This window comes from Cyanistes caeruleus, chromosome Z, assembly GCF_971803275.1.
Source record: "Cyanistes caeruleus chromosome Z, bCyaCae1.hap1.1, whole genome shotgun sequence".
NCBI lineage: Eukaryota > Metazoa > Chordata > Aves > Passeriformes > Paridae > Cyanistes > Cyanistes caeruleus.
This window is the reverse complement of record NC_141732.1, coordinates 39114720-39141218: the sequence shown is the minus strand read 5'-3', so window position 1 is coordinate 39141218 and position 26499 is coordinate 39114720. Positions and strand designations below refer to the sequence as shown.

The 26499-nt window shown below is 38.8% G+C and overlaps 1 protein-coding gene and 1 long non-coding RNA gene across 5 annotated transcripts; one reads left to right on the top strand and one right to left on the bottom strand.

Moving 5' to 3' along the window:
• Nucleotides 1-292: 292 nt before the first annotated feature.
• LOC111941752 (uncharacterized) lies at nt 293-22746 on the bottom strand. Its single transcript, XR_015281094.1, has 7 exons — nt 22255-22746; nt 14470-14580; nt 12878-12913; nt 10775-10873; nt 10145-10213; nt 4835-5329; nt 293-4746 (listed from the first exon to the last, which is right to left on the bottom strand). It is a non-coding gene; the product is annotated as an uncharacterized LOC111941752 (long non-coding RNA).
• A 51-nt stretch (nt 22747-22797) lies between these two features.
• On the top strand, nt 22798-25144 carry LOC111941735 (uncharacterized). Of its 4 annotated transcripts, XM_023944918.2 has the most exons (4): nt 22798-22943; nt 23852-23897; nt 24016-24611; nt 24744-25144. In XM_023944918.2, the coding sequence occupies exons 3-4, from the start codon at nt 24045-24047 to the stop codon at nt 24954-24956; spliced, it is 780 nt and encodes a 259-aa protein (XP_023800686.2). In that variant the 5' UTR covers nt 22798-22943; nt 23852-23897; nt 24016-24044; the 3' UTR covers nt 24957-25144. The 4 variants fall into 4 exon arrangements, with proteins under 4 accessions (XP_023800686.2, XP_023800684.2, XP_086725511.1 ...); XM_023944916.2 differs by having other exon boundaries at nt 24016-25144; XM_086869385.1 differs by having other exon boundaries at nt 22829-22943; nt 23800-23897; nt 24016-25144.
• The last annotated feature ends 1355 nt before the right edge of the window (nt 25145-26499 follow it).

Below are 26499 nucleotides of genomic sequence, written 5' to 3'. Positions count from 1 at the left end.
AATTAAAAGAGGACATTTAGGTGAGACTTTGGGAGGAAAGCCTTCTCCGTGACAGTGGATGAGACACTGGGATAGGTTGCACAGAGAAGCTGTGATTGCCCGATCCCTCGTAGCATTGGAGTAAGACCTCGAGCAACCTGGTGTAGTGGGGGAGGTCTCTGCCATGGGACAGGGATTAGGACAGGATGGACTTTGAAGTCCATTCTAACCTCTTGACATTCTAGGATTCTGTGATTCTCATACACAGCTTGAAATATGCAGGTGTGTGGACAAATTTCTCATCAGTAAATGTGAAAGTTGTGCGACACGTTTATTTGCAGTGAACTTGAGAACATCCTGCCTTAAAGGCAGCATGCACAGGCTCTGTTGTGCTGTGTGTGGTGGCACCAGAATGAGCACTCATGAACTCAGTACCACTGGCTTCTTCCTCCACATCAGCCATGGCCAGGCCTGGTCATGACATCAGCTCTAAAGAAAGAAAGGAGCTATGGTCAATAACAGAAACCAGGTAGCACATGGTTCTGTATGCTGCAATAAAAGACTGCATGGATTGTCCATCCTTCTGTTTTGGGGCTCTCAGAATTACATTGTGTTGCAAAACTGAGGATCAAATTAATATGCCTTGTGTATTAGAGTCGGGTTTAGGTCTCTAAGCAACACTGCCATGGTGTCTGCTTGCCCTCCATGCACACCAACAGACATACCAGCATGCAATAAGTCAAACAATGAAAGCGGTAACAATGGAGGTAGGAGGTAATTGCTATGTTTTGTTGTAAATTCACATGATTCAAGACCTCTATGACCTGTTTCAAAACGGTTGAAATATCAACAATCCGTGTGTCAATGCCGTAACAATTTACTTGAGCCAGAGTATGCATTAGATATAAAAGAAGTTGACTTGTTTCCTTAGACAGAACCTGGCAAAGGTTGTTATAACTGCAGTTAACGCAGGTCAGTAATGAGGTTCTAAAAAGCTGTGAAGTTTGTCTTCTTCAAGTTTATTTCCTTCAAATTAGGTCTTGAGAACTGAAAGGTGCCTTTGAGCCAGCCCCTGCCATTTTCATAGTTCAGTGTTACTTAATCAGGGGTATGAAGCTGTACTGCTTCTGAGCAGAGGCTCAGATGGAGCCATTTTGATTGTTGTTTCAGAAACCTAGCTACTGCATTCCTTCATGGGGTTGCTCAGCAGCTCCTCCATGCCTTCCTTCTGGAGAAACGAAAGTCTAAATATAATGTTCTATTTGTTCTTGTGGAGCACCATGAAGGGCAAATGTGCATGTGGGGGAAGGTATAGGCAGACTATCGCCTTGCATTTATTACCTTTTACTATTTAAACAGGGCAATAGCTTGTGATTCACAGCTCTTTCCAGTAGAGCCCACAGGGTGCCAAAGACTTCCAGTAGAGAGAAATAAAGAAATTTTGTTTGCAGTTGAAGAACATTTTAGTTTATGAGAAGGAATTTTGAAACGTCATATCCAATTACATCAATAGAAACAGGGAGACAGCACTATTCTAAAAGATGCAGAAGATAGAAAGGCATTAAAAGCAGAACTAAATTCATTGCCGCATCGTAATGTTGCCTTGAAGCTGAAGGCAGACATTTAGTCATATGCAGTGGTTCCCAGACTGAAGAACTAGTGAACACATTTCTGAGCAGAGGTCAGTAAGTGCAGTCAAGCCAACAGATTAATCTCCATTGTAGAAACACCCAGTCATTTTTAAAACAAAAATTTTAGAAATGCAATTTTCTTTTACATGTCTGATTTTAATTTCTTTGTGTAAGACTTGAAAATTTGATTTCTGTTCATTTTTTCTCTATTAATGTGTAAAACTGCATTATAAGATGTGCACATATGTGTGTTTTATTGCAATAATTTAATACTACGCTGCATTTTGTTATACTGTATATTCAATTTCTCCCATTCCTTGACATGCAAGCATAATTCAGGACTCAGATGAAAGCAAAGTTTTCCATATTCTCTTGTTCCTTGTTTTTTTCACTGTAGTTTACTTCTAAAATACAGCTTTGGGGTCATAGTAGTACGTGGGAAGGTAAAGTATGTTGACATGGAGATTATTATTTAAAGATATATCCTAATTTTAAAAAAATGGAGCAACGGGAAAGTAATTGTAAGTAACTGCCTAAATAACGTATCACACTGCTTGGTAGCCTGATTGCTGCTACACACAAAAATCCAAATATTGATACTTGGTGATTGGTAAAATAAATTGATTATAATAAAACTTGACTCAGGCTCCCTTATGTCCACAGAAGCAGTGCATGAAAATAGAACCAGTGTAGATAGAGACTAGCTCACCAAATTCTCTGTACTCAGCTGTAACTTCTAGCACAGTCCCATAGTCATTTTCTAATCCAAGGGGAAAAACTTGAAGGTCCTTCACCATAATTAATGTTAGGTTTGGAGTTGGCCTTGGAAAGCCCATTTACATCAGGTTACAGGTTCTCAGACTCAAACTGACAGGTGAAATGTGCAGCCCCTTTTGTAGCTTGATTATGGCTTTTGTTTGATAATATAATCTGAAGGGGGATGTTTGGGGCTTGGGGTCAGGGCAGTGCTGTTACAACTTACACAGCACAGTGCAGAAGTGCAGAAATTGGGACACTGTTTATGTGGTTTGTGGAGAGAAGTTTCTTAATAATACTATTCTGTATACGTTGGTGCACGGCACCTGCCATGGTTCATTTTCTAGAGGAACAATCTCACAGTTAATTAGGTATAACAGAAGCATGTGGTCTCTCAACTTTAGATCTAAATTAAGTACCTAAAACCAAAGAGTGTGAAACTACTCATGGATGTTCAGTTAGGGGACTAGTGCTCTTTAAAATGCTAATAAATTATTTGAAACAAGACAGAAAAATAATTGCATGTGTAGTTATATAATATGTGGTTTTACAGTGAACAATGAAAGGGTTCAGACAGTATGTACAATGAAGCAGGAGTATGGGCAAGGAACCTCACCTAGTTCTAAGATGCTTTAATTTTCTTAAATTGACTCATGTAGATGCAGTGTAACAAATTGTTCCATTTTCTCTGGATGAGCGTATCAGTGTCCATGTGTAAAGTGAAAAGAGAGTGAACATGTTTTAGAGGAAAAATGTAGCACCCAATTTTGGCTTTTTAAACTAAGTCCTTTGTCTGTGATACAAATTGAAAAGTAATTGTCTCTGTAAAGGGATTGTGATATCTGAGGGTGAGATCCATCAGCAATCCACCCTCTTAATCTGGTTTCCAAAAGTTGATTCAATTCCACACCATCCAGAAGCATTTGTCTCTTCTAGAGTTCATACATTCACTTTTTATCAACAGCAGGATTTTTCTGATTGTGTTATGCAGTTTGTACACTTGCCTTTCCAATCTTGATTTTTAACTTTTTGTAAAACCTTTTTGATCTTTTAAAACTGATAGTGATAAAGACGTAACCCTTGTTATCTATTTATTATTAGTAAGCATATAGCACACACAGCATGTTCCCTTTTTGGCACTGAGTCTATTCAGTATGTTTTGCAGGCAGCTGTTTCCTTAGATTGTCTATTTTCTTTCTTCTCAGTGCAGTTTTAAGACTGTAATGCCAAGATATAGTATGTTTTTACAACTTTTTCTCTTCATGAATTACTCTTACTAAACTTAGTCGACTTAGGTATGCTTACAAGCTTGCTTAGTAGGCACTTGTTACCCAGCTGCAGCACGTTATTGAAAACTACCTATGTGTCTCTCATGTTTTGGAGCACAGAGCAGATCTTGGCTTTGAATTAATGTCAGCCCCATTTATTTGTGCATGTACACCTTCAGCTTAAAAATAGAGACAGATGCATTGAGTTAATATAGTGGAAAAGCACATGGCATATGTGAGCCAATTACAGGGACTTCTTAAAGTCTTACTTCCCAAAATTGTCTGCCCATTCTCTTCAGATGATAAACAAGACATAATGCGAAAACAATTACAGGAACACAAACATGCTGAGCAAGGCCTCTTCCATGAGTAAATTGGCACCTCCAGCTCTGTAATAGTGGAAGATCAGAGTCTAGGGAGGCCCTTATGTACTTAAAGCTGGAATTGAACAGTTATTTATAAAATAAAATGAATAGAATGCTTCATTTTGAGGCAGAGCACACAATTTATCCATAAAGGACATGAAATAAAGGTGTTTATTTTTATGAAGTTAGATGTAAACACAGATACTGAAAACAGAGAATTTACAGTGAAGATTCTTAAAAATTGATATATTTGTATGTAGTTACAACTCCCAAATACATACGTGCTGATATGTCTCCTTTCGCCAAAGCTTTTAAAAAGCTTTCTTGTGTTTTTAAACTAGTTCAACACATCAGAAATGTTTTGAGCCAGCTAAATAACTATGCATCCAGGCAAACTGCAAACCAACTCTAACATCATGGAATACTTTTCTTACAGTAAATGTACCCTGTTATATTAAGATTGTTAAAATAATTTCTTCATGATCAGGCAAACCTTTGTCTGAAGCAGTACTCCCCTTCCTTATCTGTAGAAGGTACTCCCTTATCCTTCTGAAGAACTCCAGAGCCAACAGTGATGGTAACTATGCCTGAAAGAATATTTGCTTTGGCAACAGGCAGGGCAAGCTCTCCTGTAGTATATATGTGTCCTGGTTTAGGGCAAATCTTGGGAGGAAACCTCCAAATGGGGTCCCTCTAGGAAAGAAAATTCAAGCGGCTCCTCCCCCAGCTGGCTCAGGAAAATATTTCCTTGGAGAAAAGTGAAAAAACCTGTTGATTTAACACGCAAAGTATTCACAAGCATTAAAAAAAAAATAAAAATATTAAACAGTGAAACCTCTCACGGTTCTGAAGAGATGGCAAATCCAGGAAAGTTCTTCTCGTGGGGGTGTATCTTGGTTCACTCAGTCTCTTATCAGTCCCTCCAGCACTGGAAAATGCTGCGTCCCAGGCCCTGGTGGGCCAGGTGTGAGCTCCTGGTGTTTTCCTGGGTTTTCAGTCCAGAGCAAGTTTGAACAGTTCCAAGAAAAAGAAAAAACACACTCTGGGGAACTTCTCTGCCTCAGCTAGCTTAAAAAAAAAAACCAAAAAACTAAAAGCAAAGGAGAGCTCTCTCCTGCATGTCTGTGCTGCAGACACCACAGTCCAGGACAGGAGCAGAATGCAGTGGAGAAAGTGCAGTTTCTGAAAACAAACTGTGTGCTTCTCTTCCCACTTTTGGTCTCAGAACCAGTCTTAAAGGTGCAGAACTTAACATCCGTCACAAACAGAACAGACAACTGCAGATACAAGCATCATAAATTCACACTAGGACAGGATGGGTCAGTGAAAGCTGCACAAGAAGCACAGAAACAAGGGAGAGCTTACCAGATTACAACTAATGGAATCAGCATTTGATTTAAGGTATTTGACATGAAAGTCCAGTAAAAAATGTATTTCCCGATTTTTTAGGGTACTTTTATGTATGTTGAAAGGCTATAAGGGCTGCAGCTAAGGACAGAGTAAAACAGTATTGTCAAATCTGTGATATCAAGAAGGATGAAATTAAACTAGGTATTAGCCCACAGAAGGAAGCATTGTGCAACAAACAAATTCTATCTTCATCAAAACAGTATGTAAATGTGGAGAGTGGGGTTTTCAACTGCAAAAGCATTTGGTGAAATAAAAGGGGAAATTCATCTGAATAACATTTTGTTTATAAGTTTTTTAATTAAAGTAATAAAGCACATTTCAGTAGCACTCTCATTGAAATGTATTAAAAATTTCTGTTACCATTACAATCAGGAGATGAAAAATATTTTGATACTTCTGTCCTCAGAAGTGCCCTACACTGTGATTTCTAGTGAAGCTACCAAGAACTTCTGCTCTCTTTGGAGGCAATACATTTGTCATGAGAGCCAGCTCACTGTGAGGAGCTAAGAGAAGCCTGGTCCTTTATGTTCAAGTAATGTAAAAAAGTAACAGAAAAATGAGAAACACTACATAGCCTGTTTTTGTTGTAATTCTTTACTACTCTCCATGAGCAAGCCAAGAGTTAAGATATATGTTACATTTCTGAGTAGCATAATTACTTTTCCTTCCTGTTTAGGTAATTTATTTCTTTTGGGGGGTGGGGGGGTGTGAAAATACAAAATTCAGCTTACAGTCAATGTACTGTAGATAATACTTGAAGTTATATGTATTGTCCAGTTTTTTGCTAAAAACTGCAGCATTTTTAAAGAAGATAATTGCAGTTACTGCTCGAAAAATATGATGCTTTATGCACAAATCACTCTAAAAAATGTAAGCTTACATTTTACAATATAAAATGCATGTTTAGTCTTTTATGATGAACAATATATTGTGCAGAGTTTTACTGAATATATTGCGTTCTTTCTAAGAAATGCCTCACATTTATTTTCACACCATATGGTGAAAATGTCGGACTCTTTTTTGGTCTTCTCTTCAATTTCATTAGGTTAAATTACCTTTTACATCTTAGCCTTAACTATATTTTCCTGCATTCTTTATTCTTTACATATTGATGCAATTTAGATACTCTCCTAAGTTGAATAACCATTTTCATTGAAAGTCTATTCAGTTCTATATAGAATTCTTCTAATGTCACAAAGCATCTGTATGGCCTTATGAGCCAAATTTCCAGGACAGAGCATGGGTTAAATAATCACAATCTTCACATCTCACATGGATTCAAGAATAGATGAATTTGGAAAATACATAATCTAAGGGACTAGTTTTGTCAAAATGGGTTCATTATAACCTTACTTCTATTTAATCACACCAGTGTAAGTCACTTGACTATGCAAGAAAGCAGGATCCTTAAGATCAAGAACAATGAACCTAGCAATTGGTACATGAAGAAAAAGAAAAATATGTGGTAAGTAGCTAGCAGGCACTTACTTATATGCCTGGTCACAGACTCAATACAGAGTTATTCACCAGTGCCAGTGAACAGCCACTTCCAACACAGCATTTTTCAGACTTCTAATTTCTTAGCATTCTGTTGCATCTAGGTAAAGCCTTGTAAAATAAGGGGCTTGTTACCTTTGCAAAATCAGGGCTCAGGCCTGCTACTTAGTTTGAGTAGAAGAAACTATGGGAGAGTGACTCAGCTGGAATAAGGGTAGAGAGACATGAGAGACATGGTGTGTGACTGCCACATGTCCACACCGTGGTGTGTGGTGGTTGGTTGACTTGGGCTTGTTGTGCCTTTAAACTATGAAAACTGATAACTGACTAACTGCTTAAAAAGGCCAGGTTTTTGCAATAAAGCAGCTCTCCATTGCACCTGCCTGGGGACTCTGTGTCACTTTGCTTCATACAGCATTCTGCAAGGAATTTATTTCTGTAGATCTATAAAAAATAGGATCTCATCTAGGAATAAATTTTTGCTATTCTTTAAAATTAAACATCAAACATATTTACAAAAAAAAAAAGAGAACAACAAACACCTATTTTCAAAATCATAGTTAACATTTTCTTTCTAGATAGTTTGTCTTTTTGTGTATATCAATTTATGTCTGGAATGTGAAATTATAATCCTGTTCCCTTATGTGTGGTGAAGTATCTTACCTGCCAACCACAGCACAATATACCATGTCTAAGACTTAAAAAAAGTTAACAAAATTTCCAAGACTAGGCCAGTATATTAAACTAACATTGCCCACAGCCATCTGCTTCAAAAATGGCCCCTAATATTCAGAAACTTTGCAGCATTTGTACTGTTTCAACAGTGCACCTGAAAAAAAGAGTTAAGAACATGGTTCTCCTCTTCATTGAAGTCTTTTAGCCATGCCATTATCCTGTGGAAGATGCAGTCTACCAATAGGTGAAGGAAGTAAATGTATGAACAAAAATGGGGAATTTCCATGTTCTGAAGCATGGAAAGTATTTTAAAGTATTTTAAAACTACTTAGTAAAAAAAGTTCCCAAGATGTTCAGAAGAGCTAGTAAACTGTGAAAACTGAAATATATATTTAATACAATTTGGTATATTGGGACAGTTCTACCTATTATTCTTAATCCATGTATTAATTAGGCTCTAATTATAACAATATTTTTTGCAATGGAGGTATTGAATATCCTCAGCATCTTTCTACTATATCATCTGGGCACCCTCTACCAGTGAAGCCCACAAGAATTATGATATGCCTCTCTGAATTCATGCATCTTGGGCAGAGCAGGACTAGACAACCATTTCAGTAGCCACTGCACAGAAACTTACTAAGACAAATTAATCTACAGCCGTATTTCCAAACAGTTGCCTGTGTTCCAGTTTTTCAAAGTTAAGCCTGAAATGTTCCCAGCATGATTTTTCAGATGTGATCAGAGCCTACTGCATCTCCTGAGCCTGTGTAGCACTGTGACAAGTCATGAAAACTCACCATGTTTTAAGTTAAGTATGCACTAATAAGATTAATGTATTTGTCTGAGTTACATCAAATATTGTAAATATATGAAATAACCACAGTGTATGGACCACCACACAGAATTGTAATGCTAAAAAGCGGAAGTGTATTCAGCATTTATATTCCTTTCCTCCACATTTTTAACTGAACACCACTGAGTCTAATGAAATCTTGCTTGCTCATGGAGTTGTTTCCCTTTCACTCAATCTTGTGTTGTATTAATCATAATCTTGTGTTTAAAGCATCACTCTGTTGTCATGAAAGCAATTGATGTCACAAATTCAGTTAGAATTTCATTACACAATCAAATATTTTTTAAAAATTGGACTAGAGGAGAAGAAGATCATTGTTCAAATAGCAAAGTTTAGATAACAAGCTAAAAGGAATAAGTATACAGGGATATACAAAGAGTAAGGCATTTTATTACTGAAGTCTATGGAGGAAATTTCTCTTTCAAATACAGAAAATACAGTGTTGTTTTTAAAGTTGTATGTAAAATATATGTACAAGTGTATCATAAAACTAACCTTGAGCTATTAGATATACCAAAACAGATGCACAATAATGAACATGAAGTGAAGGTGACACATGGGGGTTTTTTAATGTTAATGATTGGAAAATAAATACATTTTAATTAAGAGTTGGTACATATACTTTATATTCACTACAGGAAAAGTTAATTGAGGTACCATTTAAAGATTTATTCAAATTAATGTTGGTGTGCTCACAAAATGACATTTCTCTGAGATCAGTTTTTGCATGTCTTTTTAGTCATTTTTACTGTATCCAAGTCTTCAATTACATGTGTTGGCTGAAACTTCTTACTAGCTATATTATGTGGTCTGTCAGACTTGTCAGATACAGTATGTCTTCGAGTAAAAATGCGCTTACAAGATGCTCAGTGGCACCAAGTGAGTTACACTCCCATTTCCACCATAGAATGTAACCAGCTGTTACACTTTGCTAATAGGAAACTAGCAACAAAGGTAGGAAACAGATAATTGCAACAATTTGAAGACAGTGATTTTGAAAGAAAAAATATTTGAGGAGTTGCTGCAGCCTTCTGAATATATTTGTTCAAATCTCAGTAAATGGCAAAGCAATTTGTTTCTTCATAATAGAACTAAACAGCTTTGTGGATAGGATGAAGTATTTAAAATCTATTTTTCCTCAGTATTTCCCTACTGGATAGCTTAGATTGTCTGCTGTTTACATTACTTTATTGGCAATGTCTTAAAATGTCCACGTTCCCTCATGGAGGTTCCAAAAGCCTATAGAGCCCAGAAGTGCACCTAGGTGTCCTAAAGTTTTGGTGTTGAAATATTCTTTATCATGATACCAGGCTCGCTTTTAGAAAAACTCAGCAGTAAAGCTCACTTTTTGCATCTAAGATAACTGAGGAACTTACTATTTGTACAGAGTAACAGAGGCCAAAGCACTTACCTTAAGGATATGTCATAGAGTCAGGCCCCATAAAGGGTACAGGTGAAGATGTGGCATATGGACTCTTTTTGTTCTGTACCTTCTCTAACAGAGGTATAAATGCCCAGATCTTGCCTAATCTTGGAGCCAAGAGACAGTTGGAATGGAATACATGAAGAACCACCAGCTACAGAGCTGGGAGATCTAAGAAAAAGGACTAGTATCCTCTTCTGTTCTACCTCTAGGTTAGATTTTTGTACAAGATAAATATATAAACCACTTCTTGTACTTGTTTTGTTTTGTATTTGAATACTTACCCTGTATTAGCAACACCTGCACATCTAAGACACCAATCCAAACCTCACTGGAATCAAGAGAGGGTCCCACTGAAAAAAAATATTGGCAATGTTTTAAAGTTGGGCGGTCAGAGGTTGCTGATAGCTAATATAATCCATCTTCATAATAACAAGGATTTTATGCTGCCTAAGCTTATCTTACTAGTATTTAATTGGAAGCCAGGCATAAACTTCTTTCAGTCAGCACTTCATTAAATTTACAAGCATTCCCACACACATTTGTGTGTGGGATGTTGAGTAGATGAGAGACATTTGACTATTTGGAGGCTGACTGGCACAGAGCTATTCATCCAGACACACTGTTTCTTTTCTGTATTTGAAGAGCAAAAGCAGAAAACTATTTCATGCTATACACCAATGCTGCCTACATTTGTCCCCCTGTCCACACTTTAAAACAGTTTACACTTGTAATAAATGTAGCCATTCAGCCTAAGGTTTGGCCTGGTGAAAACTGCCTCAGGCTTTGTCTAAGTTTAAACCAAATGGCCCAGGCATTTCTAAGATTTTTGGAGGAAATTAATTGTCTTGAAAGATATGCCAGCTTTTATCATCTCCATCTCTTGTTGAAGAGTACTACACTTAGTCAGTGACCTCACTGGAGTGCCAAGGATGTGCCTTTTGCTGAGTTTTCATCCTTCTGTCAAAAGTCATGCAAACAGGCTAAGTTGCAATATTTCCATCTTGAAGGATCTAGAATTTAGAAATAAGCGATATTAAAACACAAATGTGTCTTATAGAAAAGTGGTGCCATATGGTAATATTAAGGCAGTATCATAAAATAATTAAATCCGTGCAAACATCTGCTAAATACTTTTAAATACTTAAACCATGTTTAAAGCTATATTTTCTATATATTTACTATAAGGACAAAACAAGGTACACACTGTACATTTTTACACTTTTTTCCCCTTGGTGGAGCAATGAACTGCTCTAAAGTAAGAAGTTACTCATTCAAGCTTTGTAAGATTATCAAAAATAATATGAATAACAATGAATGATCTATTAGCATCAGTTCAGGTCATGTCCTCACCTAGGAAGGTTGCCTGAGCTTAGACATAAAAAGGGAAAAAACCTTTTGCTTCAAGGTGGCATAGCCACCTATGTGAGAGACATCAAGGATACAGGAAAAACAATTAGCAAACTCAGACTCTCAATTTCTCTTGTCTCAGAAAATAAAAGTTTTCAAACAATATGGTGTAAGATCTATTAATTGTCTGGAGCTCTGAGCTTGTCAGTCATAAAGGATGTGTAAAATTTCTCAGGTAATTTGTAGGTGACCTTGTATTTCTCCTTTATTCTGCCTCTCTAAGAATACCTTGTATGCAGAAATCACAGTAACAAAGTTTCCATGAGGCAAAAAGGAAAGTAAATGCAGTCTTGATCTCAACAATTCCCAAAGCTGCTGCAAGACTCTTACCAGAAAGGGAGAGAAATGTTCTCACTTTCTCCCAGGAAAATGCCAGAACTGACTGTAAAACCTGCAATTTTCCCTTGGAATAAGCACTAAAGATATGGGAACGGTTTTTCATAAAATTGAACTTTCACCTCTGACATATTTGTTTTTCTCTTCTTAATGACAAATTACACAAACAAAATTATATGCATTTGCTAATGCTTTTTTCCCCTAAATGGTTTCATAGTGTGTTCAGATTTAATTCCCCAGTTATGCCCTAACATTGTTGGCTATAACTTTTGTTATGCTATAATGCTACTGAATTATTTTCTTTTATACATGTAGGAGTTTCCAAAGACTTCCAAAGAAAGTAATTCCTTTTACAAGACTTGGCAGACAAACAACAAGACATTATTGGAAGAGAAGGAGGGAAAAAAAGACATCTATCTTTTAATTGACTAAACAGAATGAATATATATTCAGTTTTTATGTACATTAGTAACTTTTACTATAAAACACTCTAAATTTTTGAATTTGGGGTTCAAATTAAATCAGATAACTGAAACTGGGTTATTGTTGAATGGTTCATAAAATATAACATTTTTATACATTCAACTCTTTGAAAATAAAATGGTAGAAAACTTCCACAGTGCTTTCAGGTGAAATTAAAAGTATTGAATATGTTTCAAGTATTAATACAGTAAAAATCCCAGTGCCACTGAACTGAATGTCTGTATCCCTTACGACTACATTAAGGGCAGGATTTTATTTAATTCACCCTGGAAATAAAAATTTCTTAGTTTTTTGTGTATAATTTTAATCTGAATTATGAATATTTCTTCTGTCTCCCCTGCCTTTTAAGTTAATTTAGACGTACTTTCTCATTAACTGTGTTACTAGAAAGACATAATGCAATTCCAGTCTCCTGCATTTGGAAGTGAATGTGGATTTTAACTCCTTTAATCTGATACAGAACAAGGTCTTAATTTTAGTCGTTTTCAGTTCCTCATTCTGAGAAGCCCATGCTCCTTAAAAAATAAGGTAATTGAGAAGGGGTGGCTCATAAAACCAAGGATGGATACTGAGTCTAGGCAGATCTGTGCATGGTGGTGGTACATGGTACTGTCAGAAAGAGAAAACTTTCATTTAAATTGTATTAGGAGCAATCAGATTCATGGTAATGAAAACAAGTAAGAGAATTTATGCAACATAAAAAATACAATACTTTGACAATTTTTAGATTATCCTGGAAAAATAGTGAAGAGTATGTCCTTTGGCATTGATGGTAGATATGACTTAACTGTATTCTTCCAACTCTGGTGTCTGTGATTCAATATCTGAAATCAAAGTAAGGAAAATGGTCAGAAATAAAAAAATTAATGTCTAGTCAAAGATATTACTGCCTTAAGAATGCCTTAAGAATTATATTTTCCAAAGTAATTCCTATGTATTCCTACTACTGCAGCCTAAGTAATGTTTCAAAAACATCATTGTTGGACTGTACAGATTTTTCACATTATAAATATGAGCTATCACATCTTTCTGTTTCTCTGCATTTTTAAGTAAATCGAGTTCCTTCTTAGATTTGTAGGCAATTTTTCATCCAATGAGATCAAGTTTTTAAAAGAGGTTGGGTTTTCTTACTAATATAATTCATAATATTATGCAATAAAAAATAATAGCAATGATTTGGCATTTCAAACAGGAATTGATGAGGCAAGAGAAGTGTTTAATTAGGTAGGAGTCAGATACAGTGTAGTAGCAAGTTTAAAATAGAATGAAAATAATTTATAAATCAAACATTCCCTTCAAAAAGTGTGATTATAAAAAACACGTATTTCTAGAATAGAACCACAACTCAAAAAGCATTCAGGGAGCAGAAATAGCTGAACTACTGTCAGACATTTTCTTGTTTTATAAGGGAATAGTAATTTTCAATAGTGGCTGAAGTCAGACCCAGAGCAAATCATAGTGGCTCCATATGTATTTTTACATGCTATAAAAAAATAACATTTCATCCAATTGTATTAAATTTCACTCTGTAAGCTTTTGCTTGTAACAGTAGTGATAAGCTAAAAAAAGAAAAGAAATATTTGATGAACGGGAGGTGGGGATAAAAGTAAAACACTAACATCTAGTGAAAGACAGTCAACAATACAAGCATCGTATAATTTGGCCATATGTTTATTTTCATGTAATTCTATGGTGAACAGGGAGTTGGACTCCATGACCCTTATATGTCTCTTCCAACTTGAGATGTTCAGTGATTCTGTGAATCTATGACATTGCTGGCAGTGGTAAATTCAAGTACAGCTGAGCCTACTCCCAAGTAGGGTCACACATAGTTTGTATAGCTGTAGATAACTGCATGAGTTCCTTGAAAATTATCTAAACATTGATTCTTTTCCTGTGCTCATAAAACAGCAATCTGATTAGCACTGTTCCCAAGTACACTGCAAATAATGATTTTTATACATTCATTCTGAGGCAGAGAAGGTTTATTGAGATAAGCAACTAGGGCAAAGACAGATTACAGAACTGCACAAAGGTTGGTCTAAAGGAACTTCAAGAAACAGACTATTTATCCCCTTTCTCAGAAAAGTAACATCCTGACAGATCCTTATCTAAGGTGCCTTTAAATATGTCCAGTGAGAGAGATTTCATAGCCTTCACAAATTATCTGGTCCAGCACTTTTCAACACATTCTTAATGTGAGTTGTTCTTATTGAGCAGTTCTAACTATTGCTTTTGTTGAAGACTATTTCTTCTCATCTTATTGCCATTGAATAGACAGAGTATCTTAATCTTTGCAGCAACATTTTATGCACATGAAGACTCTTCTCTGTATTACTCCTTAGTCATTTTCTTTTTGCTTGTTTACAGGTTAACTAACCTTAATTTTGCCAGTTTCTTATGTAGGTCCTGCATTTGGTGAGCTTTTCATGGTCCTGCTCTGGGTTCTCTGCTATTGTTTGGATTTTGCTTTGTTTTCTTCTTGAAAGTACTGTCCAAAAAAAACCCCAAAGCCATCATAATGAAGAAGTTTCATCTACATCTTTTAAACTGTTCCTCTGTTCATATGTCCCAATATGCTTTTCTTCCAACATCATGACCTTGTTAACTCATGATCAACTGGCAAGCCAAGTCACATGTCTCACCCATGGAGGCTTGTTGTGAGGCAGCTGATGCTCATCACACGATTGTGCAATTGAACATTCTTGTTTGAATAATCTGTCTTGTGTTTACTGTTGAGTATCATCCATTCACCTGCATATCCTTTTTCCAATTTTGCCAACACCATTTTCAGTCTTAAACCTCTCTCACTTTACACAGTTTCTTACTGCTTCAGATTATCTGCAGATTTAAAAAGCACATTATTACAGCTTTGTAATTTTACTGAAAATATTTGATATAGGAAACTAGGTGCAGGCTACTGAAAAATACCCTCTGCTCCAGGTGTTTTTCAGATTAAAAAACTGATAACTCACCATGTGGTATTTTCATGTAAGTGCTTTTGCCATCCCCATCTTAACAATTTCATCTTGAGCACAAATCCCTGGCCTAGTATGCATCTGTCATGTCATGAAAAAGACCCTTACAATAGTCAAGATATATACCATCCATTTATTCTTCCCTTTTCCATAGCCATCAGGGGCTGTGGTAGAGTAAAACAGATAAATGTGTTCACGATGAACTCCTGTGTATTTTCACCTATTTCCTCACTAACTTGGTAGTGTTGGCAAGTAGATCGATTCATAGTTTTTCAGTTTCCCTCCCATTTTTAAAAGAAACTATCTATTTTTTATTTTTTTTTCCCTAGAGCTTCACCCCATTTCTCAAGGATAGCTACTACAAATTCTGAGGTATCTTCAGATGATTGTTTGAGCAAGAGTCTCATCAGTCATTAGTATGAAGTTGTATTAATCCACAGGTGGATTTTTTTGGTGGCTGCCAATTTGAAAGTGTCAAGCTCACTGAATTATTCTCATGCTGTCCTGTAGAGATATTGTCTTGACCTCATGCTTATCTTAATGTTGTTAGAGAATATTAATCAAAATGTAGGAAACCTTTGAATTTTGTGCTTTATCTGTCATCATTTCCTCTTCTTTTTCTTGCAACTGAGCAACAATTCTCTTCTCAGCTTTACAGTGCTGATGTTCTTGCTCCTGGTGATTTATCTCTCTCATTTTCTATTTCAGATCTCCATATGTGTTTACATACCTGAACCCAGTTTCCACCTTCTGTATGTTTTGCTTATGTTTGCTGCCAGTGAAATCCATCATTCAGCAAATGCCTCCCTTCCTACATTTCCCTGTTTTGTGTCTTTGGCATCAGTGCTTTACCAGTTCTACTAAAACTTCTAATTCTTTGACTTGATGTCCTAATTTCTGCTTTTTTTTTTGCTTTTTTTTCTTTTTCAGTTTGCTGGTTTCATGCTACATTGCACCATCTTTTTTAAAAGTAAGCCTGCCCTCATGTCATGATCCATAAGTCACTTTACTCCACACTCTCAACATTCTCAAACTCCTTGGTGAGAAGGAAACTTTAAAGCTCTTTCATTACTGCATACTGCAATATCTGCACCAAAACATTTTTATTAATGCATTCCAAAAACTTGCTGAGCAGTCTGTATGCTGTTTTGTGACTTCCCCAAAGTCAAAGCAAATTTCTGCAGAATTTAGCTGTAATTACCTCTGTTAACCACAGAACATGTCTGTCCTGTGAAAACCCAAATAAAGATAACCATGCATTCCTCGATCTAATATGTACCACACATACCTACTTCACCAGATCCACACACCCCTTCCCTCAGTTAGGAGGGTTACAGGTAGAACCATTCTTTATACATTTGGAGTAATTTCTGCTTCTTCCATACTATCAGCCCTTCAAGATGAAAGGTAAAGGAATGTAATTAAGAGAGCTTTAATTAAGTGACATAAACAGCACAGAGGTTGTTTGGGCTCACTTCCTTCCTGAGACATTTTGGATACAAAAGGGAGGGTACAGTGCAAAGTTTAGAAAACAAAACCCTTAGCCCTATATCATATCATAACCCTTATCCATATCATATCTTTGATAACAACAAGACAGAATACAATGTTCAGCATACATTTATAGGTCTGATCCACATGTTGTAATGATGGCATAGGAAATTAGACCAGTTGGTTTTCCTTACAGCTGGAATGTGCCTCACTTTGTCATTCTCACAATGAAAATAATGAGATGTTAGACCCTATGATTGTTTTCTTAACTATACATCTCGTTTTATTCAGTAAGACAAGACTTTAATCTGGGGTCTGAAAGAATATTAAGTGGGCAAAATCCTCTAGTTAAAATGTACTCTTATTTATAAAGTACTCTTAATGTTCCCTAAGCCTTTAGCTGATGATTGAAACATTTTTTGGATAATAATATATGCTATTTTACCTAGTTTAGGATATTTTTCTCTATAAACATCTGTGAAACAGAAGGGATGAGACTTTCTCTTAAAAATTGTGGGAACACATAAAATATACAGTACACTTCCTGTTATAGAAGGCTATTTATTAGTCTAAATACTTGTGCAATATTTGGCAAATGATCAAAACTAGATTCCCTTAGTGTGTTTACAGTGTTCTAAATTAAAAGCAAATCCCATTTTCAAGTGGCATATTTCATAGAAACTGAAATGTTTCTATCGTGCTGCATGTAGTTGTACTTTCTACTTGACATGATAAGCTCCAAATGTTGAGCACAAAGATTGCAGCAAAGTTTGTAACAAAGTTCTTGAGAGAATTATACTCATCATCTAGCAATTCTTTTTATAAGAAGAACCAAAGGAGTCGTTTCCCCTGTGTAGGAACTTTTTTTTTCTATGACTGTATGTTTACTTAAGTTTCTGCCTGATGCTGTACTTAATCAGCTACACTGAGAGAAATTCTTTTGATTTCATTGCAAATTCAGTTGCTCTTTATCCCATTTTAATGTTCTTTCCCATAACCTTTGAGTGGTAAAATGGTCACAGACAAGAACATAAGAGCTCCCATTTCTCTAGTGAATGCTTCAGAAATGTAGTAAGGCATAAATTTAGCAAAAGTTTTGAACAGACACTGCTTCTGCATAAAACTCTGAAAAAGTATCTCGGAGAGCTACAGAAATGCACTTTCAGGGAAACAAAAATTACTCCCTACCATTCTCTTTTCAACTCAGGTTCAAAACCTGATGGAACAACAAACTGGTTTATTCATTATCATTATTGTTACTAAAGGGTTTTTGACAAGTTTGAGAGAAAACTGGGACATTTCATAATAGCAGCTTCTGAGTGTATTTCACCATTACCTAAGTATTCAAAAGCCGTGCAACACTTAATAAAATGTTGCACAGGAAAAATGTGCTTGGGTCATGTTTCATGTTATAAATAGACAGATAGGCAAACACATACACTGTACCATTTCCAAGAAAAACACCTTCTATTCCAGTAACCTGTCTCTCTTTTCGTATCTCAGATTTAGTAATCTTTTTACTGAATTGCAGACTGCCCTTGGACTTTCAGTCATCCTTGAATTTAAATAAAAACATTGGCATCTGTAGTTTTATTTCTTTTTTCTTTTACCTAAGTACTTTAATAACCATGAATAGTCCTGACTGAAATTCCGATGAGACACTCTACTGCACTTCAGGAAAACCACCATTTGCCGTATACAGTCACTTTGTCTATGGATATTTTAGGACTGTGGCTTTAGCTGAATCAGGGATACTTGAAAAGAGAATGAGTATAAAAAAAAAAAATATGTGTATGCAGCCTTCTAAAAACAAATCTACCTTTGTCCAAACACTTGAGTACCTTTCCAAGGAGTACCTACCCCTCAAAGGGGCATATTTTGCTTCATGATCCAAAAGATTCAATTAGGCTTTTTCCTGTGAAATAACTCTGACATAATTAACAATTTTTGGAGCCAAGCATTTTCAAAGATGTTGCAGAAAATACTTCTATCAAAGTTGAGGCAGACAATTCCAGAAAACTGAAATCTAATTATTACACCACATTGTGTAAAGAAAGACTCGTTCAATAAATAACAAATACGCATGTTGTCAAGCCACACTTTCCTGATGAATACACTGTTGTTGCTTTCCTTTTAACATTCTCTCCATTTTCAGCACCCCTATTACATCACACAGAAATATTCTACCATAAAAAAATGAGATTTTTATTGAAAACTGGATCTCTTTTGTCTCATGTAAATACAGTGCAGCCAGAAAATTTATGCCAAATTAAAGCAATAGTAAGGTAGTAGAATTCAGATTTTCTAATTTCACAGGAGTCAGAAGATGTAGATGGGAAGCATACCATGTAACACACCATAATACTCAGCTTGATATTGAGAGATGCAGCCTGTAGAACAGGAATAAACAAGGAGGACAACTTTCTTTAAGATCAACTCTTAATATTTTAATTTTTAAATTTAACTAGGATTATTCATTTATGCTTAGAACCCATAAGTGCTTTTTGAGGATGGGCTGATAAGGACCATAAAGATAGCTGAAGAAAGAAACATTTCAAACTGAGCAAGGATGCAGAAATCAAGGCAATAGGCTTTGGCTAAATTGAGATTTTAATCAGCGGTTGCTCATGGGACTGAACTAATGACTGTGATTTCCTTATTTCAAGAGATAGCTTCAGCAACCTGTAGAAAATTTGAGCATCTAACTAACTGCAATGGATGGGAAAATGAAACAGCTTCAGGTAGTTCATTACTGGTACAGACAGAAACTTTCTGAGATCCGCCCATGGGAATTAACAGGAGAGAAAAACCTCTTAGTCGACAATTGTAGGACATGTGGAAATCACTCTGGAGCAGCAGCAGTGTGTCTAAGTCCATTGTTATCCAGATAGACTCAAATGCTCTTTTAAGAGTAAAGGCCACTTTGAGTCAGTTTTTGAAGACATGATATGTACAAGTGAAAAAGAGAGAGCAGACTGGCGTGTAGTCTCTGGAGTGTTTCTGTAATCTCCTGAGGCCACACATGAACAAAAGGAGAATGTTTTCCTTAAGAAGCATTATCACATGATGAGCAGGATTATAAGAAGATGATGAGCAGGATTATCAGAAAAAAAATAAAATTAAGAAAAGCATGAAGCAAGATAGTAAATGAAAGCATCAGATTCACAAATGTCACGTCGACAGATTGAAACAGATAGTGATAACATGGAACCAGGAGGCTCTCAGGCTTTTCTTACTACTCAGATTCATTATATGACATCACACTTAAAATCTTCTGAGAGAGACCTGACTTTTTGTACAATCTGTCATGGTACTTAACTGTTTATTCACATCAAACATAACACATGAAAGTGAGAAGTTTGTAGCATTTTTAACAAGGGCAGTTTCCTTCTCAACCTGCACTTGTTAAGAAGATGAGAGACATGAAAAAAACCAGAGTGGTTTCTAAAGAATTCAGACTGCAGAAGTGGTTTTCCTCCCTCTGAATGTCAGCTACAGGCCACACTTTTGGTTTTTTTATATGTGGAGAGACCAGTGCAGAGACATTACATGACTCATATACAAGTATAGATCATATCATATTCTTAGTATAGAAAGAGAAAATTCCCTAGTGGACTCTCAGATGCAAGCCATTATTTTTGGTTTCCATGTATATATCACTGTGTTGCTTGGATTTACAGTGAAATTTATTGTTGATACAAAAATTGATGTGGATTAATGTATAAACCAAAAGACTGCACCTCCCTTCCATACCTTTTTAACACTAGTACTGAGGAGTTATTCTATAAGCTATTAAGAAAAATCTCTGGATTGTCAGCTCTTGTCCTTGTGGGAGACTTCAAGTTCACAGACATTTACTGGAAATACCATATTGATGTTACAGACAAGTCTAGGCGATTCCTGGAGCTGAAGATAATTGCTTGCCACAAATCCTCCAACTAGAGAAGATGCCTTCCTATATATGTTATCTATTTATAGAGAAGTACCTGTGCGTGTGATGGTAGGTGTTTGTCGTGGCCACAGTGATGATGAAGTGGTTGATTTCAAAATTCTTAATGTAATGAGAAAAAAGTTCTACATAATTTCTACTGTGTATTTCAAGAGAGCAAATTCTCAGCTACTCAAGTAGCTGCCTTGAAGTATGCACTAGGAATATGCTTTTAAGGCCTCCATGAGTGCTGGTCAGTCTTAAAGAACCACTGTTGTAAAGTGTGGAAGCAAACCATCCTATTGTGTCACAAGTGTCAAGCAAGAGGGACAGAAGACCAGCTTGGTTTAACAGGGAACTCCTCTTGGAACTTGGGAAGAAAAAAAGATGGGATGATATCTAGAAGATCATATATATGTTCGCAAACACAGGAGATGGCATGCAAGGCCAAAGCTCAATAAAAGTTGAAAATGGCCAGTGTTGTGCACTTGTAAAACATGTTAATATCAAGAGGCCCAAGGAAAACATTGGACCAATTTTTGTTCAAGGTAGTCCCAGAAAAACTGGAGGTATTCAGTATTTCTGGTTTTTTTCCCCTTAATAATACTGGTAAGACCTCAGAGTCAAAGGACCACAACTGCAGGAACAGTGACTCTCCATTTGTGCACAGAAATTAAGGGGCCAGCTGTATCACCTGACTGTTCATAAGATCATGAGACCCGATGAGATTAATCCCAAAGTTCTGAAGGAGCTGTTGGATGTGACAGTAGGACCCCACTCAAAAGTCATGGGTGTCTGGGGAGGTCCTTGCTGACTGGAAGTTGGACAGTCATTACAATTTAAAAATATGTGAGGGAATACACAGGAAACTACAGATTTGTGAGTCTAACCTTAGTACCTGGAAAAATCATGGAGAAGACACTACTGGAAATGAATGGCATTTCAAGGAAACTCAATCATCAGGCTCAGCACGGATTCACAAAGGGAAGTCTGACTAATCTGAGACGCTTCTACAATTAGGTCATCTGCCTAGTGGGTAAAGAGACGGAGGTGGATGTGGTTTTCTTGGATTTCATAATGCTTTTGATACTGTCCCTTATAGCATCCTTTTGGAAATTTGTCCAGCTGTGAGATGAACAGGTGCACACTTTGCTGACTGTGTGGACATTCAGAAGCATTTCCTTATTGAGAGAGTGGTTGCACACTGGAAAAGACTCCCTAAAAAGATGGTTGATGTTCCATACCTGGTGGCACCTTAAAAGGAGACATTTGGACAATGCCCCCCAGGGCTTTAACAGTTAGTCAGCTGTGATCAAGCAATGGGACTAGATGAGTGTTGTATGCCCCTGCCAACTGGAACTACTCTATTCTGTCCTAATTAAAAATTTGTGAAAACTCCTGAACCAAATGCAACCAGGAAGTAAAAACCTTTTCAAAGTTGTTGGTCCTTTGGGGACCTTTACTATGTTTCCTACTGTCGGTGCTTTCTCTTTGGGGACTTCAGCCAGCATCTGTTCACGGGCTTGTGACTTGTGACAGCTCTGGGTTACGGCCACTCGGGATTTGAAGGCCTGGGCAACTCACTTCAGTGCTTTGTGATTCTTACAGCAATTTTGGTTTTATTCCTTATCTCCAGATTAAAACTCTCTAGTTTCAGGGGATGCTACCATCTCTCACCCTCCCATGAATCTGTTCCCACTCTTTTGATGAGGGACGTCCTCATTCTTTGAAACACCTGAAAAGTCTGAGCTGTGAGATGTCCCAATACCTTGTCAGCTCCACGTTGAACCAGTTCCAGCTTCACAGAGCACCCTTGCTTTAAAGGATGGAGATTCACTTATTTGTCAATCTGACTCCAGGATCCCAAAGAGGACACAGTGCATGGAAGAATTCTGATACATGCTGAGCAGAGGGAGTCACCCTCTTCCTTACAGAAGTTCCAGAACTTCTTCCAGAGTTCGTTCTGGCTAGAGAACAAAGATAGGGCAATACATGCCAGCGGAAGCCAAGTGTTGCCTGTGACACATCATGGGAGAAAGCAGGAGAGCCCAAAGGCCTGGCCAGCAGTGTGGAGTATGTGGAGAGCCTGGAGATGTCTGTCATGGGCAGAGCAAACTGGCAGGATTCTGGGAAGGCACATCCAAGGCCTCAGTGACTGTCTCGTAACACCAATGTGAGTATAAGATGACAAGATGGGGAATGGAGTTGGCATTGGTGTAGAGGTAACCCCAAATGCATGTAGTGAGATGGCCTGGGTGTTGATGGCCCATTGTGGTATCACCTAGAGATGGATTGTGACCCAACATCCCTCACTCTTTACACCTGAGCACCAAGTTTCACCTAGCCTGCTCAGGCCCAGACACATCTGAAGGACAGGATGCCATCCACAGAACCCTAGACAAGCTCCTGAAATGAGCCCATGGGAACCTCATGAGTTTTAACAAGACCAAGTGCAAGGTGCTTCAACTGGGTCAGGACAAGCCCCAGTATCAATCTAGGCTGGGGGATGAACAGATCAAAAGCAGCTCTGGGGAGAAGGATTTGGGGGAGCTGCTGGGTGAGAGGCTGGACATGACCCAGCCATGGGCACTCCCAGCCCAGAGAGCCAAACGTGTCCTGGGCTGCATCCAGAGCAGTGTGGGCAGCAGGGGAGGGAGGGGATTCTGTCCCTCTGCTCTGCTCTGCTCTGGTGAGACCCCACCTGGAACCCTGCATCCAGCTCTGGGGTCCCAGCATGGGGAAGGACACGGAACTGTTGGAGTGAGTCCAGAGAAGGCCACCAGGATGATTAGAGGATGGAGGACTTCACCTATGAAGAAAGGCTGAGGGAATTGGGATTGATTAACCGGGAAAAGAGATGACTTTGGAGTGACTATCACGGCCTTCCAGTACCTGAAGGGAACCTACACTAAAGATGAGGCAAGACTATTTACAACAGCAACGGCATATAGTGACAGGACAAGGTGGAATGGGTTAAAATTGAAAGACAGAAGGTTTTGATTAGATACTAGGAAGGAATTATTTAGTTAGAATGGTGAGGCACTAGAACAGGTTTCCCAGGAAAGTTTTGAATGCTGTGGGTGTTGTCCCTGGAGCTGTTTGAGACCAGGGTGAATTGGGCACTGGGTAATTCGTTCTAGTTGAAGGTGCCCCTGACCATGGCAGGAGGGTTGGAACCAGATGATCATGAAGGTCCCTGTCCAACCAAAATTATTCCATGAATCTGTGACTCCTGATGAGCATTTGGCAAGGTTTGGAATGTTGAGTGAGGCCTTTGATGTTGGCATTGTGCAAGGAGAGTTGTTTGTTGCAGCTCTCTGTGTTCAACTCCAGAACCATTGAAGAATCTTCCCCCTCCCTGCCAGGTTCAGGCATCGGGGACACCCAGGAGGTGCGCTTGCAGCAGCAGAGGTGAGCTGGGAGGTGAAACCTACTGAGGAGCTAAGATGCTTTCCTTCCTGAGGACCAGGACATTTCTGTCACCCCTTCTGGGTCCAGGCAATGGCCTTCGTGCTTCTTCCCCTTCTAGAGTAAAACCTGCTGCTGCAATGCTGGTGAATGGGAGCAACTCATAACCCCAGCTCCCCTCAGGCCACTGCAGAGAAGAGCATGGCTACAGAGGTGGACAACTGCTGTCCCATCTGCCTGGACAGCTGGAAGGAGATCAGCTACATATTGCCATGCCTGCACCAGTTCTGTTACACCTGCATCCTGCAGTGGGCAGAGAGTACACCCAAGTGCCCTCTCTGCAAGAGGAGGATTCTGTCCATCTTGCACTCTGTGGGGACAGGAAATGACTACATGGAGCACGTCATTGCACTATCTGAGACACCATCCATCATTGTCCACCAGGCAAGAGGAGACCTCAGACATCTTGACCTCCATTTCTCTGAAGCATCCCAAACATGGGCTGCAGAAGGAATGCCCAGGCATCCTGTGGGCAGCCTCCAGCCTGGGGAATGGGTGGTACTTTTCCGGGACCACCCATGCCTCCTAGATACTCTGGTGCTCTGGGTCCGACCAAGGTTAAGGCAGATCTTCAGGAACAACTGGATGGAGGCAGACCTAGTGGAGGACACTGTCATGGACATCCTGACCAACCACGGAATCGATGAAGACCACCTGGTACAGATGCTGGGGGTATCCCTCCAAAACCATGCGGCGACATTTGTGCAACAGCTTATCCGTGTTGCTGTGCGACGGTGCAGCAGGGAAGCTTGTCGTCTGCTGGCCCACCAGCCCTATCTCCCTGCCCAGGTCCCAGCACTTTTGACAGCCCTGCAAGATGTACCATGGATGAGATGCCCAACACCTCCTCCACTGCCATGGATGGGGATTTCAGAAGCTACCCCTCTATACCCATTACCATCATTGTTGGAGCAAGAAGAGCCCCGGGAGGAGCCAGAGGAGTCTGTTCCTCAGTCCTCCACTTCCACACAGGGCAGTGAACCCTCTCCTGAGGGGCCATGATGACCCCTGAAGAGGCAGGCAAGTAGCCCTGGGGCTTCTTCAGCCACCCCTGCATCCGTGACTTTGGAGGATGCCTCAGGGGTTAGCCAAACTGGAACTGAACCATCAGCTGGGGCATGCACCAACCCCCTAGGGCTCCCAGCCCCTCTGATCTTGCTATCCAAATAAAATGAATGTATGGAAACTCATAAGAAGTCTCAGTGTTATCAGCAGGACAGGTGGCAGTTCTGTCCTTGTTACTCTTCCGTCAGACAAGTGATAGCCAGATCCAGACCCATTCTTGTAGCCAGGCCCAGGGCAGATATTTCCAGCAGGGTGGTCTCCAGGTCTAGGTTGTGCCCCACAGCTCATCACCCCAGGCCACTCATGAGCTCTTCAGTGCCAACCTCTGCCCCCACATCCTGGTTCTCTGCTCTCCTACCAGCCTGTGCTGCCCAGTGCAGCCTCGCTATGGTAGTGACCAATTCCCTCCCCCTGCCTGGAGTCACGGCTTGGTGCTGCTCTCTGTGTCAACCCACGGTCATACCCTGCCAAGGCAGGAGCCCCTAGAAGTTCATCAAGGAGAAGTGCAAAGTCCTGTCCCTGGGAGGGGACAATGCCGGACTGGCACATGTCAGGCTGCACAGCTGGTGAGCAGCCAGGGAAAGGCAAACATACTGCCCTTAAGCACAGATTTTCCTCCCACTGGTCAAGATCCAGCCTTGATGCTGGTATTTCTGCTCTGCTTAGAGAGGACCTATCTATGCCAGATGGTGCCAAGGAGTGGAAAGCTTTGTGTTTGTCTAATTTGGAGAGAAGGACGCTGAGGGGTGACTTCACTGCTCTCTACATCTTTCAGAGGATGGAAAGTGGAGAGGGGTTTGCTGATCCCCCTAGGATCCTGTGACAGCATATGTGCTGTCATATGTGACAGCATATATGCTCAAATATGTGGGAATATGTTCAAAGCTGTACCGGGGAGGTTCAGATGGGACATAAGAAAACACTGCCTTACTGAGAGTGTGGTCAGACACTGGAACAGGCTCCCTGTCAGTGCCTTAAAAGGAGGCATTTGGACAATGCCCTACATGATGGGCTTTAACTTCTGGTCAGCCCTGAAGTGGTGAGGCATTGGGACTAGATGATCATTGTAGATCCCTGACAACTGGAAATATCCCATTCTAATACCTGTCAATACCATCAAATAAGTGCAGTTTGCCTTCCTTCTGTTTATTTGCAGTGCCATAAGTATTATTTAATGAAATACACTAAAATTTGCAGTTCTTAAGCAATCTCATTACAGAAAATGAGAAAATGTTAACAATTCCTTCCAGTCCCATGTAATACTGGTAGTTCATATATGCTGTCTGTTATTGTCACTTGCCCAATATAGTTTTGCTTACACAAATATTTTTTGATGTTTGCTTGTTCTCTTTTTTAACCATGAGGCTTTTATAGAACATATGTCACCATATGTCATCTTTTATTCAGAATGAGAACTTCAAGCACATGTATTGTCTATTCGTGTGTACAGTGTCAAGAACACAGAAAAAGGAAAACAGTG

Bases quoted from the DNA above. Each gene is read 5' to 3' on its own strand.
- LOC111941735 (XM_023944916.2), top strand. From the start codon at position 24,045: ATGGGAGCAACTCATAACCCCAGCTCCCCTCAGGCCACTGCAGAGAAG.